The sequence below is a fragment of the Micropterus dolomieu genome, linkage group LG06, assembly GCF_021292245.1.
Source record: "Micropterus dolomieu isolate WLL.071019.BEF.003 ecotype Adirondacks linkage group LG06, ASM2129224v1, whole genome shotgun sequence".
Lineage (NCBI taxonomy): Eukaryota > Metazoa > Chordata > Actinopteri > Centrarchiformes > Centrarchidae > Micropterus > Micropterus dolomieu.
The window spans coordinates 21,322,200-21,340,619 of record NC_060155.1 but is presented as its reverse complement, the minus strand read 5'-3'; the positions used below and the strand labels follow the sequence as shown (position 1 = coordinate 21,340,619).

Here is an 18,420-nt window from a genome sequence, read left to right as displayed (position 1 = left end):
ACACACATTCACACCCATATACACTTGCTTCATATCTTCCATTCACTGTAACTCCGGAGTAAAGAAGTCATCCAGTCACCTACTTGTGAAGTGGAACCCACTGCGGCAACAGATTAATTAGCAACTACAACAGCGCACATGAGTAAGTCCTCTTCTTCTTCCTTCCTCTTACATTTTTCCTGACCTCAGTGACCACATCCTCTTTCTCTACAAGTGAATTTTCCATGGAACAAAACACTAATTTGTCTCTGGAAATTGGTAATCTTTTATTCAATGCACTTATTTTTACATACATTACTTCAGATAAAAAAACAAACATGAAATACAAAATTTTACCTACACGCTGCACAGCATACTTTCACATAATAAAAATGTACTTTAAATAAATAATAAATAAATAAACACTAATGCTACAGAGTCTCTCCCTGTGGTAGTTTTGTTGTATGAAAGCAACTTATTAATGTCACTCTGCATTTGATAATAATAATAATTATTATTATTATAACAATAATTTATGCCACTGTGGCTGCCGTTCATGCAGCCCTGTATACACAGTACAGGTGTCTCTTTCAGAGCCACACACAGCTCAGTCTAGTGTCAGTCTCTTCTCACAGCTTCACATGTCCATTAGCTTCCAGCTCAGTCTCCCAACTGTAGGCACCCTCTGGTCTCCAAAATAACTACACAGCCTGGCACCAACTCCTTGGGCTGAAGTATTTGTTCCGTGAGGACCTTTCCAGTGTCCGCTGTGCGTCAGTAAGCGTATGTCCCTTTGAGGAGTGATCATATCACGTCTGCTGCTTGCAGTACACTTTTTTAGTAAAGTTTGTTAGCCTGTCTTGGCCTTTCTGCTAAGCTCCAGGTATGTAGAGGACTTGAGGAAGCGAGGGTAGCAGTCTTTTTCCATCAGGGTGTAGATTTTGGCTTGGGCCAGATTGAAGCAGGACTGTCTGGGATTCTCCATGTTCTCCTTTGTGATGGCTTTGGTCACATGGTCAAGATTTACCTATAGGGGAACAGAAGAAATAGAGAGGTTATATCAGCACTTCAAAGCAAGATAAGAGAAGCCAGCAGATTTACAGAGCGTCCAAAATTGTCTGTTTAGGTTATTTAATATTTACCTCTCGTGGTGCATCGGAGCCAATAAACTCGTCATAAATTTTCTTGGCTTTGGTGGCCAGTTTTGAAGGTTTAGTTGCCTGGTAGTCCTCACAAGCCAAGTAGAAGGCGATGTTTTCCTCACTGAACTCTGAGATCAGGAATGCTCTGAACAGGCACAGTCCATCTGGAAAAAGGAGAAAGAGAGGAGAGAGTGTAGGTTAACATCTGGCAGTCGTCTCCAAACATCAAGAATGAGTGAAAAATTTGCAACAAGCCTGATCCGGAGGATTGTACTTACTTGGACTGGACAACAATTTGTCAAACGACTCCCTCCATTTCAAAGGCTCGTCGACATTAAACCTGCAGCAACAGAAAGACATCATTAGGAAAAGTTCAAAGAATGACAGAGGTCCACTTTAATTTAACTGACATGTTAAAAAAAGAATTTAAGTGTATCTTCTTACCTCAGTTTGTCATTTTTGCCAGTGATGCTGTGATCTGACTTTTGTAGTAAACTGGTGAACAAAGCCTTCAGCTCCTTTGCCCTGCAGAAATAAAGAAAGAGGAAATGTTACAAAAAAAGACAGTTTGAGAGTAATTAATTTCCCCCTCATATAGATAGATATATATACAAGAATTTTTACACTTCTTCCTAAAAAGCAAACCCTCGTGAATCTCACCTCTCCAGGCATGTGATAGGCAGTGATTCGAGTCCTCTGCACATGATGAGAAGTTTTCCTGCTTGCTGGTATATATTTCCAACGGTTAAGACACTTACTGAGCTGTCTGCCTTGCTATAAGTGAGTTAGCTCTCATCTGGTCTGCCCTCTGTGTGGGAGAGTGACTTTTTATAGGGTAGTACACTCTGTGACATCACGCTTCTCAGCCAATGAAATAAGACATGTGGGAGGATGAGGAGACTCCTCAACACTGATTTTCCTCCAGACTACTTCCTCACTACTGAACAACATGTGTGATAGTTACAGTGACCGAATTACTTCCCTGCTATTCAAAGTGTTTGTGCACAGTACGGTGAGTGAATGTGTCTAGGTGTGTGTGTGTGTTTGGTGTTGGGGAGTGTTTGTGTGTGTTCTTATATTTCAATACATGTGAGGAGAACCATACATTCTCACAAGAACAGAAAATCCCCTAAAGTGAGGATGTTCCAACAGTCCTTGCCTTATTATAGAAAGTTTAGTCACAAGACTCGGGTCAACAATCATATCATATCATATCAGAACAGATCAGAACAGGTTGTTTGTCGGTGAATTCCAAAATGAACCACATGAGTGATTTGGCAGATCTGGACCGTATTCAGGTCCTTTACTTTAGTAAAAGTAGCAATAACACAATGTAAAAATTCTCTGTTATTGTTAAATACTATGGTCGCTGTCTAATGAAACCATATATATCCAAAACATCAACTTTTCTTGAACTTGGAAAATCAGCCTTGTTTTCAGCTTTGTGACAAGGCATTTTCAGCTAATCCAATGGGTTTTCAAGTTATTTATTCTCAAACCATAAAGTAAGATCCAATTCTACATTACTTTCTTTAAAATGCAAAAGCACCAGATTTGGATGTATATTGTTTTGACTGGATAGCAACGTTTTGTTAAAGCTCGGGTAGGTAACATTGGAGCAACTAGCAAGAGACAGCTACATTTTGAGTATGTAACCATAGGTATCCAACCGAAAAATCTCACCCCCTCCTTTCAGGCTTCCCTCCAAAGCCACTCTCCAAAGCACATTTTCATGTGCAGCGAGTGCACACAGTGTGCGCAGATAAATGCACATAAGAATCAGAAACATTGTCATTGTCACGTTCATTATCAAGTAGATTTTTACATACAAGGAATTTGTGTTGGTGTTATGGTGGATAACGGTCAAAATAGAAAAAGTAAAAGAAAAGGTGAGCACCGAATAAAGTCATGAATGTAAAACAAAAATTTACAATGAAAATTACACTGAAAAGAGCTGTGCAGTGTTTAAAATGAAGGTGCACAATTCTGACTAAGAAAATGGAGGCTCAGTCATCAATTCTACTGTTTTTGTTGGCGTTGATGGAGGGCAGGAGATTTGTTTTGTAAATTTGTTGTGTATCCTGAATTTGGAAAGCACTTTGGTCAACTAGGGGTGTTTTTAAATGTGCTATATAAATTTGAACTTGAACTTGAATGTGTAGATTGCGACAGTGTAAAAGACTATGTGCCATCTACAAAATAATATAATACTATATAATAATAATAATATTTACGTTAATGTCAAGTTAGAGGTGAATGGTGAGGGTTTATAGATGTGCAAATAATAAACACGAGGCCGGCAGTAGAGGCCAGCTGTAGTCTGGAACAAACAGTTACTAGGTCATGTGAGGTTTTGGTCTTGATGGTTTGCAGCCTCTTACCCGAGGGGGAGTGCTTTAAAAAGTTTGTGTCCGAAGTGGAAGAAATCTGCCAGAATCTTTCCTGCTGGCCTCAGGATCCTGAAAGGAAGGCAGCTTGGCCCCTCGTTGATACTTAGTTGCTTGATTTGCTTGTTTGTTTTTTATAACTTCAAAACTACATTGCACACATGCAGCAACTTTCTTTAAAAGCCCTGAAAACCTGTTTCCTTTACTTGGCAGTGGGTTCTTACATGAACATATGAGAGATTTCTGTTGGCGCTGTTTACTTAGTGCTACTCCTTTGAAGTGGGTGAAAAAGATGTGATATTTGTGCACCAATCAGAATTTAACAATATTTAAATTAAAATCTGATGACAGATGTGGGGTTGTTACCATATGTTGTCAGTCAAATCTGATCAAACCACACCCACACAATCCTGATAAGCAGATTAGCAAGTTTGTTCAAATCTAAAGATATCTGAATTTTAACTTTAATTGTTGTTTGCTTCGTTATGGCTAATTGCTGTTAAACAGAAATACTTTTTTAATATATATTTTTTATTTACATTAAGTGCATCACAAGATACCAAACTAAAACAGACAAAACAGTAGAAAAAAAATTACAACATAGCTCGCAAAATAAACAGAAAACCGCATAAAACAAATGAAAATGAAAATACGATAAAGTACAGTAGGAAAATATTACAGTAATACAAAACACACATGAAACTACTCATTAGATTTCCCAGAATAGCTCACACAACATAATAACTTATATTGCCAGTTATTCTGTGGGCCCAAAGGTCCCATTTTTACTTCTTTATGTTCCTCATTATCTTCAGTATTTTCCTCAGTGGAGAGAATGGAGGTATCATTTATGTTAGATTTAATGAAGGTCCTCACTGTTGCAAAAAGTAAGTTTATATTTATCTGTCATAAGGAAGCGCTTGCACAACCCCTGTCTGGACGTCTTTTTCTGTCTAGGCATGACCAAGCTAAGATAATTGTGGTTATATATAGCCTCGGGGGCGAGAAAAGTATTGTTCATTGAATAACAATATCTATATTTAGACTGGACAGGGAGCCAACTAACAGTAAACTCTGCAAATTAGTTATTTCTCAGTGAGTTCACAGGAAAATGCTCAGGAAAGGGAAAATCAGGCAGCCGGATGAAAAGGTAGAGAGCTCATTGAGAGTGTCTGAGCCAGCTTCCTCTGGTGGCTTCCCCGAACAATACTTTCCCTCTAACTGGCTGCTTTGTCCCACACACAGCTCTGGGTGTCAAATCCAGGTCACTTCAGCCTTCAATAATGAGCTACTCCCCTGCTTCTTCTATAAAAACACAACCGTTATATGCCTAACAAGGAGAAAGGCTTGTCTTACAAGGAAAAGGCTCAAGAAGGGGTCACCCACCAGTGTAGGTTATGTAGATTCTGTGAGGAAGAAGTTTCATTACATTACATTTATTCATTTAGCTGACGCTTTTATCCAAAGCAACTTACAATTGCTTTACATGTCAGAGGTTGCACGCCTCTGGAGCAACTAGGGGTTAAGTGTGTTGCTCAGGGACACAATGGTGGATGGTTCACAGTGGGGTATTGAACACGGGTCTCTCAAACCAGGTAAATTACTTATCCATTGCGCCATCACACCCACATCACAGAAAAAGTAATCCACCTTTTTTGGTTTTGTAAGGACATTCATTTGGTGTCAAGTGAAAAGGTGAAAAGGGATTCACCGTGTTCTCCTCACACTAAAAGGTGTGTTGATTCAAGGCAATATAATTAAAAAATACAACTTAACACTGCCATTATGGGGAAAGCAATTCATTTATACAACAATTAAGTACTATGTGATTTCTTTTTTAGCATGAATACAATACGTGAGTGGAGACTAGAGTAACTAATTGTTGCTCAGTTCTCACAACAGAGTTTCAATTTACAAAACTCTTAACATCACACAGTGAGTTTACCATATAGCATCAAAACATTGCACATGTTCCTCTCTGTAATTTAAATCCTTGTGGCATTTCAAATAAAATGACCATTATCAAATAATGCTGTCAAACAGCATCTAATTCTCAACTAATTACTTTTTTGTGTACTCATTTTTACATTGGTTCACGGCCTATCAAAATTGTATGCTGTAAAAAAAGACAGAAAAAGAAAAAAAGAAGGTAACAACAAAGTGTACAACTGAAAGACAGCCTTCAGCCATTTCGTACTTGATATTGTGCTCTCAGATGAACAAAATCATGAATCTCTGTACCGTGAGTACGGTGAAGTTTACAGACTGAAGAGTGGACAGTCTATTTTCAATCTCGGGTCAGTGTTTTTCAGGACATCGTGGCTCGAACATGTTCCAATCCTGGGCCAGTGGAGCCTTCTCTCTTGAAGATACTGTACTTGACATACTGTAAACATGTTTTTATTGGCAGTTGCTCATCACAAGTTTTTATGAAGGACAAAACATAATCCAGGCGTGTTTCTTGCAACCAAAACATGTTATTCTCACCCATATCACGTGTATATCATGTTCTTTCCATTCACAGATGAAGTGTTTGATCACTGGATAACATTGTGAGATTTAATGCTTAGCCCCTTACTGACACACATTGATACATTTTTACAATGCAATATGAGGGAAAATTTGCACTTGACTTACAACACTGCTGATCCAAAAAAACTGTCTTGTTGTCTTATCTCATAACTGCAGCTTTAATGTTCTTTGCTGATGACACACTTTCTTTTAAAACCTCACATACTAACCCTGAATATTACATACATTATTAGCTTTTGTGTTACTGCTTTTATATATAAACTACTGCCTGTGTATGATTCTCATTCACTGACACAAGTTAATATCTAATTGATGTTATATCACCAGAAATTCTGTTTCTGGTGATATAACATCAATTATATACTTGTATACCCCTAACTTATTAAGTCCACTGACATAGAAGATGGCACAAAGAAGTCAGCCCTCAGTGATGACGCTGTTCACATTATTAACATTTAGGTAATAAACTGGGTCATTTAAACAACACGAAGCTGACATTTAATTTTCTGGCCTTGTCTTGCTCCTCACCATTCATCTCTTACAGTCAGAAACTTTGGCCTAGAAGTGTCTAAAATAATTTGGTAAATCTTTCTGGGCTTTTCTGTCTCCAAAACAGAATAATGCTGGATATTTTTGTCAAGTCGCGAAGAGGAAAATACTGTCTCAGCATGACATTCTGTACTTTAGAAGCAAACTGAAATGACAGGCTGCAGTGGTTGTTCGATGTTTTCAAATTGTATTCTAAATTTAAAATATTTATCATTTCATTCTGAGTTGACTACATTTTAAATAAGTCTTGGATTATTACTCTGGTGTTGGGGGGAGGAGAGGATTAGATTTAATAAGTGCTAGTCCAGTCTGTAGAATAATTAAACCTCAAAAAAGGTAGCCCCGATATTAAAACTGTGAGTGACAGGATTAACCTGCTATCACTCTCAAACTGATGACTGGTCTTAACACAAGAAGTAATGTTAAATAATAACTCTTAAGTTATCAAACATTTCTGAAGCTGCTGAAGATTTATTTGGTTTTCATCATGTTCTGAATCTATCAAATCAAATCTTTCTTGAGTCAGTCTGTTTGGTAACTACAAAACCTTATTAAATCAAGATGTTCACTAATGGCAATGTTGATTGGGTATACTTGAAGAACTGCCTGTAAAATTTACTTCCTGTAAGTTGATCAATGTTGATTCTTTTTCATGTGTTGTAACTATGTTGTAAAAGGTATTATCTTTACACATTGGGGACTGACGCCGCTTCCTGTCCCCAACCCACTTCACCCCCAGCTGTAAGGATTTTCATCCCAAGTCACAGCCGGGAAGTACACAACAGCATGGAATTCCCAGATAGTCTGTCCATTTCCCCGCTGATATGACCCCATCCTCTATTTGGAAGACATCCAGAAACAACACAGTTTCCTATTTTGAGCTTGTAGGCAGCAACATTCAAAGCTGTAACAGAGAACAGCATAAACATTGGGCATTTATTGTATCACCTAAAGCTTTGGATGGCATTTTTTTGTGGCACCATCTGGCAGTGTGCAGAGAAACCATGATCTGCATATTCACTCAGCTACCTATATGACAGAGCAGGTGGAGGCTTACCTAATGCATCCCAACTAAGAAGCCCTGCCAATGGCCACTAGTGGTGGACATGATCCTATCTATGTCCTATCAAATGTCAACTGGCCATCGAACATCTGGAGATGCAGCAGCAAGGATGATAAATCAATGTTAACTAGCCTCAGCTTCAGTGGAATATCAATGACTGCACATGAAGCCAGTGCTTCTGTATACACCCATCTGTCTCAGTAGCTTTCTGTACCTGCCAGCTACTAAAGCTGAATGTATTTTTAATTCTGACACACTGGCATCTATAAATACATTCACAAGTTTTTTTTTTTGCACCCATCTGCTATCAAGCTTCATGGGTTTGCTCTTGTAATCAGGAGAAAAATGATAGCATGTTTGCAAATTCCTATTACTGTAGCTTAGCACAATCATAACTGCGTCGAACAGTAAACATGTTGAGGGCTTATCTTTCTTAGAATAATTACAGAGGGCAGCCTGAAAAAAAAAATCGTTTTATTTTTCCAAATAATACTCTGCAGGAGGCTAATATGTTTGCACTCGCTAGCACCGAAACAAATATGCCCACAGCAAGGCTAGCAATGCACCAGCAGGACGTTATAAGACACACGGCTAATTGGGTACATTGCCAAGAAATCCAGCAGCAGGCATGGAAAAATCTGTTTTATAGGAAATGATCACGGACACTATACACCACTAATGTGTTTTATTCTGTAAAATGGCTACCTTGTGAGACAATAGGGTGAGTGGGAACAGAAGGTTAAGGAGTTGCCAGAAAACAAGACAGACATGTCACATCAGTATGATGAGGGCACTGGTGTCTTTCCCATATTCCCATATACATAATGTATTAAATCCAGTCACACAAGCCAATAGGTCTAGCAACATGTCACCATTTTCTTTTCAAGGAACAAAGGACGATAACAAATAATACTGATAAAAAGCTTCAAAAACTTCAAAAACAAAGAGCAATATAAACATATAAACGTTACTAATTAAGGAGTTAATCATATGGAATGACAGTTGGGGAAAAATCAGCTAATTATTACGTTCAAGTTTATTACTAAGCAACAATGCATAAACAATGCAATGAGATGTTTTACTTTAAACTTAAAAAAAAAAAAGAGCACACAAAAAAGCAATTGAAATATAATGGATTATGTAACCAACAACATTTATCAACACCATCATCATCATGTCAGTTTCAACCAACAGCATGTCGATTTTTTTCTCTTTCCATTACAACAAAGTAAGTAAATGTTTGTCTTCCTTTAAGCACTGAGGATATTCAGGGGACTGGTGTAGAGTGCTCTGGGACAGGCCTATTGAAAAAATCTGGGCAAGGACATCTGTTGAGACCTGCCTGCTTAGCAACACTAGAGTAGGGAAATCTTGGATGAACACTTCTTAAAAATGAACTGTGTATTTAGATCACAGCTGCTGTGTGAGGCTGTACTTAGGCACAGCAGTAATTTGAGCCAAATGCTAACAGTCTGATTTTAAGCTGGTATAATGTTTACCACGCTCACCTACTTAGTTTAGCATATTTGCTTGCTAAGATTAGCAAACTAGTACTAAACACAAAGTACAGCTGAAGATGATGGGAAAGTTTTGCAGGTATTTGGTCATAAACCAAAGTATTGAACAGATTAACATTTTGACCTGATGAAAAGGGTTACCAAAGTTCCAGGTGGGAACATGAGATTTAGTACATGTTTGTACTAAATTTCATGGTCCATCCAATTGTTTTTGAAACATTTCACACAAAACCACAAATATCAATGTCATGGTGGCGCGAGTGGAAAAGTCAGAGAAATAATCAAGTAATTAAGCGTCATCATCTGGCGACCATGAAAGTCTGTACCAAATTTAACGACAGTCCATCCAATAGTTGTTGAGATATTTAGACCAGTGGTTCCCAAACTTTTTAGGCAACGCATCCCCTTCTACATCTTCACTAGGTTGCTGCACCCCCAAACCCCCTCTCTCTCTAGGTTTGCATATATATATATATATATATATATATTTTTTTAAACTTATTTATTTATTTATTTGCTCATTGTCCCGCCCACAGCATCTGATTGGTTACACGTCGTATTGCATTTTCTTGTGAGCTAACTATTAATAATCCATCCTATCCATTGTCAACCGCTTATCCTGCGTACAGGGTCGCAGGGACTATTAATAATAATGTTTTTAATTTTAAGTTAAATTTATAAAGGAAAGTTTTCAATTCAGGTTTTTATTTCAGGAAAAAATCCACAAAAAGTATTATTGTAGTTGTTACACTACTACACCACCATTACATTTTTCCTGTCGCGCACCTCCTTGAGGCAGCTCGCACCAAACTTTGGGAATCGCTAGTTGGTGGGTCGGCCGACATTGCAATCACTAGTGCCTCGCTGCCAGTATGGGTAAAATTCAGACCAAAGGCCTTTTTCAGGAGGAAGGAGGACTGTGGGATTCATCCTTATGATTAATCAACTTTGTTTGGCCTATTCAGAGAGTTGAGCAAGCATTTCTATTTCTCAGTTAAAGAAGTAAATATCAATAGTAAATAAAAATCAGAAATAAACTGGGTAACGCTTTAGATTACAACCCACAACCTACACCATAATTACTACGGAGTTACAGTGTAATCTTTTATATTAACGGTGTACAAGTACAGTTCGTACCAATACATATATGTAGGTACTAGGGAACAAGATGTGAAGTTATGGAAAAAGGTGATAAAAATTTGGGATCTTAAAAAAACTGTAGTAGTTATTTTTTCACTTCTGCGAACCAATTCTATTATTACAGTGAATGTTGTACCTACTGAACAATTATCTGGACATGTGGGAGGAATTTCGGGATCATTTATACTGTTATTATTTACTGGGTACCTATTAAATTACTATTACATGGTACAGTATGACCATGAAACTGAGCAAAAATCTGGACGTTTCATGGAAGATGTGATGCTATTGCATTACTTTGGAAATCTGATTAAATTTTATTTCACAATGATCATTTTAACAACAAACTGGCAAACTAAGTTTTACGTGGGATTGGCTGTTTGGCAGATTGTGCATGCTGGAGATTCTCAGTCAGACTGCATCTACAATAGCTTGCTTCTGGCCTGCAGGGAGTCCAGGAGCAGTTCAGCAACAATTAATGTGCAAGATGATGGTTTCTTCAGCTCCTTCACAAAGCTGAGCTGTGAGCGTTGCTGGTGGCAGAGACAAGAGCTCAAAGGGCACAGGGAGTGTTAGATCCTTCTCATTGCTATGCAGCACAGAGTTTGACAACAACAAGCTGGTATCTAATTAGCATTACATCTAACCTGAAGTAACAAAAGGGATGGACATGTTGTGGAATATTAAAATGGCCAAGAGAGTGATAGGCCATCAGGGAAGATGGCCTCCAGAGATTCTTCTCAATCTAGGTAGTGTGAATTTCAAGGTCTATTTTCGCATTGACAATCAGTGACACAGTTTATGATGTGTTACACGTGAATACCTCCATACGTTGCTTTGTCCAAAACAAGGAGTAAATAAAAAATGATAATAAATAAAATAAAGGTCCAGACACCTCCTACTGTACGTGATTAGGGCTTATTAGTATTTGGCTGCAACATATCCAGGGAATTCAAGCTGAACAGGCAGCCAAAGCAGTAAAATCTGTTGACTTTAATCATTTGTGTCAAATGCAGAAGCAGATCAATAAGGGAAGCATGCACATCAAGCAGCATTTTCTACAATGTATTGTAATGCTGGTGGAACTCTAACTCAATCCATGTTGTAAGGAAGATAATTTATCTTTTTGCCGCAGTACTGTGAATAATGGTGATCTAACCAGTGATTTTAAACTTGACAAACAAGTAAATACTGTGGTTAAATCCTGTTTTTATCACTTGAGGCTTTTATCTAAAATTAAGTCTGTTTTATATCGTAATCATTTTTGAGCATGTGATTCTTGCTTTTATCTCAACCCATCTGGACTACTGCAAAGCACTTTACATTGGCATTAAACAAGCCTTTCTCTTATGCCTACAGTTAGTCCAAAACGCGGCTGCTTGTCTTTTAACTGGAACCCGCAAGTGAGAACACGTTACACCTGTTCTGACCTCACTCCACTGGCTCCTGGTCCATTTTAGATTACATTTTAGGATCTTATCTTACAAGTCTACACTCCCAAGGCAGCAAAGGGCCACCAATCAACTGTGGCTGGTCGCCCCTAAAACCAGGCTAAAAACCAGGAGCGACAGGAGCGCCTAAATTATGGAATATGCTATATTCACAGTTCAAAATGTTGGCCATGCCCATTTATTCCCTGGCTTTTAATCCACCACGAGAGCTGTGTTGTGTTTGTTGTTGCCTTTGATTTTGTTTCTGAACCATTGCTTTCATTATGTGTTCTATGTGCTTTTAGGTATGTTTTATGTGTTTTATGTTTTGTTCCCTGTGCAGCACTTTGAAACCTTGTGTGCTATATAAATAAAAACAGACTGAACTGGATTGGATCTGGAATTTCTCCCTCTCTCTTTACATACTACACAAATCATGTCACTGTTCTCCTGGTTCCCATTTCCAGGGGCTAGATGTTAAAAAAATACATGTGAAAAAATAATAAGCAATTTTCTACACAGAACCTTGCAGGATAAGAAAAATGCATTTGTACCTTTAAACTCAAAATATTGAATGTAAAAACAAAGCATTTTGTGTCTCATTAATCAATAGATGTGACCAAATACTGGAACTTACACCGGTCATTAGATTCAGGATAAATGTTTTTCACCACAAACAAAAATAAAGCTTCATGTCTTTTGGTGTTGAAATATACTTTTTTTTAATATGCTTGCATTATGAACGATGGACAGGGATACAGATGTTACCATGCTCATGTTTAGCCTCATGGCTGTAGACTCTTAGGGCGCACTTACACTATGTGATCCGTGCCGTTCCCGGTCATGGTAGCTACGCTTAACCGGTTAAACTGGACTCCGGCCCGGTACGCATGTAATGTGATCGCTAACCGTGCCCGACCACTGAACCCCGACACAAACTCCACTGTGCGGTGTGAGAGAGAGAGCACTTTTTCTTTACAGAATGACAGTTGATATTGACTTCCAGCTCTGCACAGCGTGCTTACCTCGACAACCCAGCTGTGATGTAATGTTAACATAGCTCTCCTTATTAGCTAGGCTCCTTAAATGCTTGCTAATAAGTTTTTTGAGTCTCTGACATTGACAGTTGTGTTGGAAAGATTTGTGCAGCGGTATTCTTGAGAGAGAGGGAGAGAGAGAGACAGTGCTGCGTGAATATATGCGCAACACTCTGCAATCAACTACGATTTCAAATAGGCCGCCACACACATGGGAAACACTGACCTGGTGATGACGTAAACGTACTCCGGCTCGAATCGTTATGGTACTTTCAGACCAAAAGTGAAGTGAGGTTCCGGGCGGTGAGTTTACATACAGTCAATGCAAAGCCGCATAGAGCCGCGATTTCCTGTCGGGCGGCGCGAAGCGACGCGAAGGGGGCGAATGGGGCGGTGGCGGCGACGCAGAGGCAAAGCGAAGACAACGCGAAGGAATTCACGTGAGTTGAATATTTTCAACTCAAGCGAGAAATTGTTGTCCTGCTGTCTTGCTGGCAGACCTGACAAACCGTGAATTCATATGTTTAACAAATCTGCATCATGTTGTAGTTATTTCGGCATCAGTTTGATCCGTTTATTGCTATTTAATCACAACAAAATGTTTACTTTGGGTTGTAATGTAGTAATGGCAAGTTGTGTTTATTCACGGTATCGCGTTAAAATCGCCACCTCGCGTTGTGTGTGAACACTTGCAAGGAAAGTGTCGCGAGGCAAAAATTTGCGTTTGGTCTGAAAGCACAGTTAGGCGCAATGTGAGCGCAGACCAGCGGGGGAGTGGGGAGGGGGGACAAGCCAACAAGCCAACCGGGCCTAGTGTGAGTACGCCCTTAGTTTTCTTACATTATTGACTAATTGTTTTGGTGACTGGAAAAGGACTGTATATAATGTGTGAGACGCTGTGTGGCCACTCAGGGGACATCGGTTAGAATGCTGTCCAGACAAGATGTTCGTTTTAGTTATTTATTGAAACAGAAGCTGAGTAGATTTGTTTGTGCGCCACACTAATATTCCATGCATATTATTAGAGATGCAAACTATAGGAACAAACAAGGCTAAGTAAAAATAACTGTAAACTATAAATTAAAATAACCTCTGCCTTACATTAGAGAGAGAGTACATAGACAAATAGCATCCTGCACCTAAACCACTATGGAGTTCTGACTAATGTCACTCTTTTATTTACAGTGATAATTACATAGAATATATTCAGTCCTTCAAAGGTTTCAGAGAGAACATCATGAAAAAGGTTTTTCTTGCCAAGAAGTGATAGTTTGTAAAGAGAGCCATAGCTTCAGGTAAGTGCATCTCACATCAATATCAACAGTGAAATCAGTGATTACTTTCCCAACTCATGATGTTAAAGCTCACTGTGAAAACAGTTTTTGCTCACTAACCAGAATTTCAAGATCTCCACCTGCACACATTTTACCTGCTCCGTCCTGGAGCTCTGTGGGTTTGTCTGAAGCTATTGCTAAAAGCAGTGACAAAGCAGTGCTGATGTTACAGTGTAACCTTTCCAGCTCTCCACTCGACCTTAATGAGAAAATGTAGTGCACATGAGCAGAGGGGTGTGTGTGCCAGGGGGTTGAGTAGGATGAGACAGTTATAAAGATTGATAAAAGGTCATGGATTTCTTAATGATCCTTTAATTATCATAGATGCTCCATTTACATAGTTCTATGCAAGTAATTAAAATGATGAATGGACTTGATTGTGTTTCATCTTTTTAGATTGTCTCTGAAATCCTCCCACTTCCGTTGGAAGGTTTAACCTAATGTAATCCTTTCATGGCTGTGCTCGCAGAAAAGCTCTGCCAAATTTTGTAACAAGACAAAGTGTTTCACATTAAGAGTGGAGGTGGTGGAAAAGGTAGTTTATTACATGAGCATAATGACAGTTTCACAGTACACCATGTCCGATTGGAGGTGTAGGAAGCCACAGCAAATACTCTGCAACTAGCAGCTTAAATGGTTTAAAACCCGCTCAAGGCTTATGAATGCCAGCGTGAAACATCCACCCACATAGCAACTGGCGCTCTGCTTCCTTTAAGAGTCTTGACACTGCTGACTGTCTAAAGCAGCAGTGACTCACAGGTAAACTTTCTCTTTCTTAAAAATACACTTGTCAATGATGAAACTGATTTCACGTTACAAAAATGGCTAAACACAGATGATAGGGTGCCAGCTTAGCAAGTCATGTTAGTGACACATACAGTAGTATAACCAGAACATTTAACGTGGTTCTGTATTTGACCTTGAATTTCTCTAAAAACAAATGATTGAATTTTTTTAATACATTGTGGCTTTTATGGTAGTTATAAATTGTGTATTATATGTATTAAAGCTTTTAGAGGCTGACAGCACTACTTTTTTGGTGCTTTTCGTCATTTAATTGAGAGTGAATGTGACAGCTATGATCAACAAACTTCCCATGTTGCCAAAGGCCAGGATCTGGGGATCCCCTGGTGTACGACTGCAAGCCTCAGAGATGTGTGTGGGAATTTTGCGCTCCCAGCGGGAGGAATACCATGCATCACTTGATGAGACACAACATTTGTCACATGAGAGGTGATTTTTTTTTTTTAAATCTAAAAGATAAAGCATTGCAAAATCACATCCGGCTTTTATCAGCAGTGAGCCCTGAACTCTGGTTTCCCCTCTGAGGCAAGAGCATTCTTGGCAACATGCCTACAGAAACCACTGTGGGTCTATGTTCATCTAAAAAATTGTCTTTTCATACTCATGACTGAGCTCTGTGATAAATAAAAATGGAACCGGATGACTGGAAATTCACCAAAGGCCAAAGCTGCACCTGACATAAACATTAATCACAAAGTGAAGATGTAACAAAAGATGACTGTCCTTTCACTACTGAGTGAGATAAGACATCTTTCCCTGATTTCCCCAAATGCCAAGATGGTAAAAACACACCTCCGTCCTCAGCAAGTGACACATCAAAAAATAGTTGTCCTTTTGCTATCTTTTGGTCTAAAGCCTCAAAGTCTGGCCGGGCTGACAAACACGAGACCAATTTGTGCAGGTAATTCAACAATATCTTTGTAGATGGTTTCTGCTTTAAGGTCAGTAAAAGTCAAACACATGCCTCTCCTAGTCTCCCCTCACTTGCTTTGGGATTGTCATTCCAATGTTGTACCCAAAGGAATAATCTAAAGCTCCTTTAGAGAGAGCATGAGACGCCACACGATGCTATTTCTCAGGCCATACACAGTGTCTGGGTGTTAGAGATGCTCTCACAGCAGTGAAGACAAAAGGGCTAAGTCACAAAAATCTGTCTGTGGTCCAACTGCTCACTCTTGTGTTCACCCTGGAGACCACTGATAAACCAGCATGTGACCTAAATTGCTTACATAAAGCACTCTTTCTTCATGTTGGACTTTTGTTTTTAATGTGTGTTTTTTATCCATCCATCCTTCCATTTAGGCCAGTATTTTCTACAAAATACACTTAAAAATGCTCTAAATTGCCAACTTACAGTAAGTAATAAGTAATTCTCTAAAAATGAAATTGAGTGTGTCAATGAATAGAAGTCATTGCTACCAAAATGACACATTCCTTTGACATTGTGTAAAACCAAGGTGGTCAAAATGTTCTGATAGATGTTGGGTCAGAATGACAGTTGACTATATGGAAGAGAAATAAAACTGAAAATGTACACAGCACTGCACAGAACAAAAACATGTATCTTATCAATAACAAAAAACATGGAGGGGAGACCAGGGACAACATATTTTACATTTTCCTTAATAACTCACAAACTACTTGAGATACACTAGTCATCTTTTGATACAAGAAACACATATATGTGCACTAATTAATAATACAATTGATATATTTTCACTTATAAGAACAAGACTAAAATTAGATGTCAGGCATCCTCTGCTCTCTCTGTTCTAACTTCATAAAATTACTTTTTACAAGTGAAGTAGTAATTCTCTTTGGTTTTGCTGGTTCTTATACCATCAACTACTTTAAGTCCACTATACAGACAAACTGACAATGAAAGGAACTTTACTTTTGCAGAGGCCTATATAATATTCACACTTTCTGTTAAACACATATAAAACACTATTTTATACAAAGAATGTTGGCCTATGTTAATTGTTGATTTGTTTATACTAGAACATATCCATTTCTTTTAATACACCCTTTTTTAATAAGGTTTTACATTTATATTTAGTGAAATATGTTTATTTTCAAAACAGACAAACAAGCTGCTTACATTGGGCCATGTGGATTGGGGGCAATTGTAACACTATGTTGTAGCCATGATAAAATCTTGTATGACCGCCCGCTAGCCACAACTATATAAGCATAGTTTGTTAGTGTTAATTGTTAATCAATAACCTAGAGATAAAATGTATGCAAGTTTAGATTTGCAGTCATCTGAACTTTAGACACCAGAAGAAAAATGCTGCACATCCAAAAAGTTATTTTCATACCTCAAAATCAGTATTTTGTTTAAAACTTCTGCTAATGTGAAATGATCCTGCTCCTTTTCCACAGGCAGAGAGAGAATCCTATTGAGCATGTGCAGATTAAGTGTCATCATTCCAGCTTGTTTCTGATTGGAGAAATTGAGTGTGTTACAATTGCCCCCTGTTACAATTGCCCCTGGTCTCCCCTACTGTGGATAAGAAAAGTCGTACTATATGCAGTAGTATGAGTAGTATACTACAGTAACACTATGGAGTTACAGTGCTGGGACTGGATATCTTGTCTGTTTGGCCACAAATTCTTATCGACTTCACACCTAATGCTCTCCCTTGAAATGGAATGGGGGAAGAAATGCCGCAACCATCCTCTGCACACTTCATCCATTGCAGCAAGAAAGGACAACTGATTTAGTGGTCAATGATTGTTCCACCTCCAGGCAAAAAAATAAAAATCAAGAATGAAGACTACAGAGACTACAGAGACTACTCGCATTATCCCAGACAATGACAAAAATTGGCAAGCCATTTCTTATCAAACCTGGGCCGTTTTCAGGGATGAGATCCATGTAGAGCAGGAGTTCTTAGCCTGGAGGTCGGAACCAAAGATGCTCACAAGGCTTTGAACTAGAGTCCAAGTCAATTCTGAAGTCTTTGAGCTAGCGTCCAAGTCAAGTCTCCAGACAGTGAGCTAGAGTCCAAGTCAAGGCTTTGAGCTAGAGTCCAAGTCAAGTGTCAAGGCTTTGAGCTAGAGTCCAAGTCAAGTCACTCGTGGTGGATAATGAATGTTGTATCACCTGCTGTGTTCAATCCAGGCTGCTTGTAACACTGCATCGCTATAAGGAATTCTGTAACAGTAACCTATTTTTCACTTAGAGAGCACAACGATGTAATGTGCAATGCAATTAATGACTGCTTATAAAATACTGCAAGTCAACACATTCCCCAGACTCTCAAACCAGTGTAACGATAACTAAATAAAACTGTAATGTTACATGACCAACAATAAATCTGTAACCTATTTGCAACCACCATTAATAATTAACATTATGGCAGCCAGCGGAACCTAAATGATTACGTTAATCGACCACCACAAGTTTGGCAAGCAAACAAACGCTCATTCATCTCTTCATAACAAATGACAGTCAGAGTTAATCTTCTGTAGGTCGTAGCTAAAGCAAGAAGCAAGCTAAC

At 38.6% G+C, this 18,420-nt stretch overlaps 1 protein-coding gene across 1 annotated transcript; it reads right to left on the bottom strand.

The window, feature by feature from the left end:
* Window positions 1–241: 241 nt before the first annotated feature.
* rgs5b (regulator of G protein signaling 5b) lies at window positions 242–1,903 on the bottom strand. The gene is made up of 5 exons (XM_046051976.1): window positions 1,782–1,903; window positions 1,566–1,646; window positions 1,400–1,461; window positions 1,122–1,285; window positions 242–1,006 (listed from the first exon to the last, which is right to left on the bottom strand). The coding sequence occupies exons 1-5, from the start codon at window positions 1,823–1,825 to the stop codon at window positions 830–832; spliced, it is 528 nt and encodes a 175-aa protein (XP_045907932.1). The 5' UTR covers window positions 1,826–1,903; the 3' UTR covers window positions 242–829.
* Window positions 1,904–18,420: the final 16,517 nt, after the last annotated feature.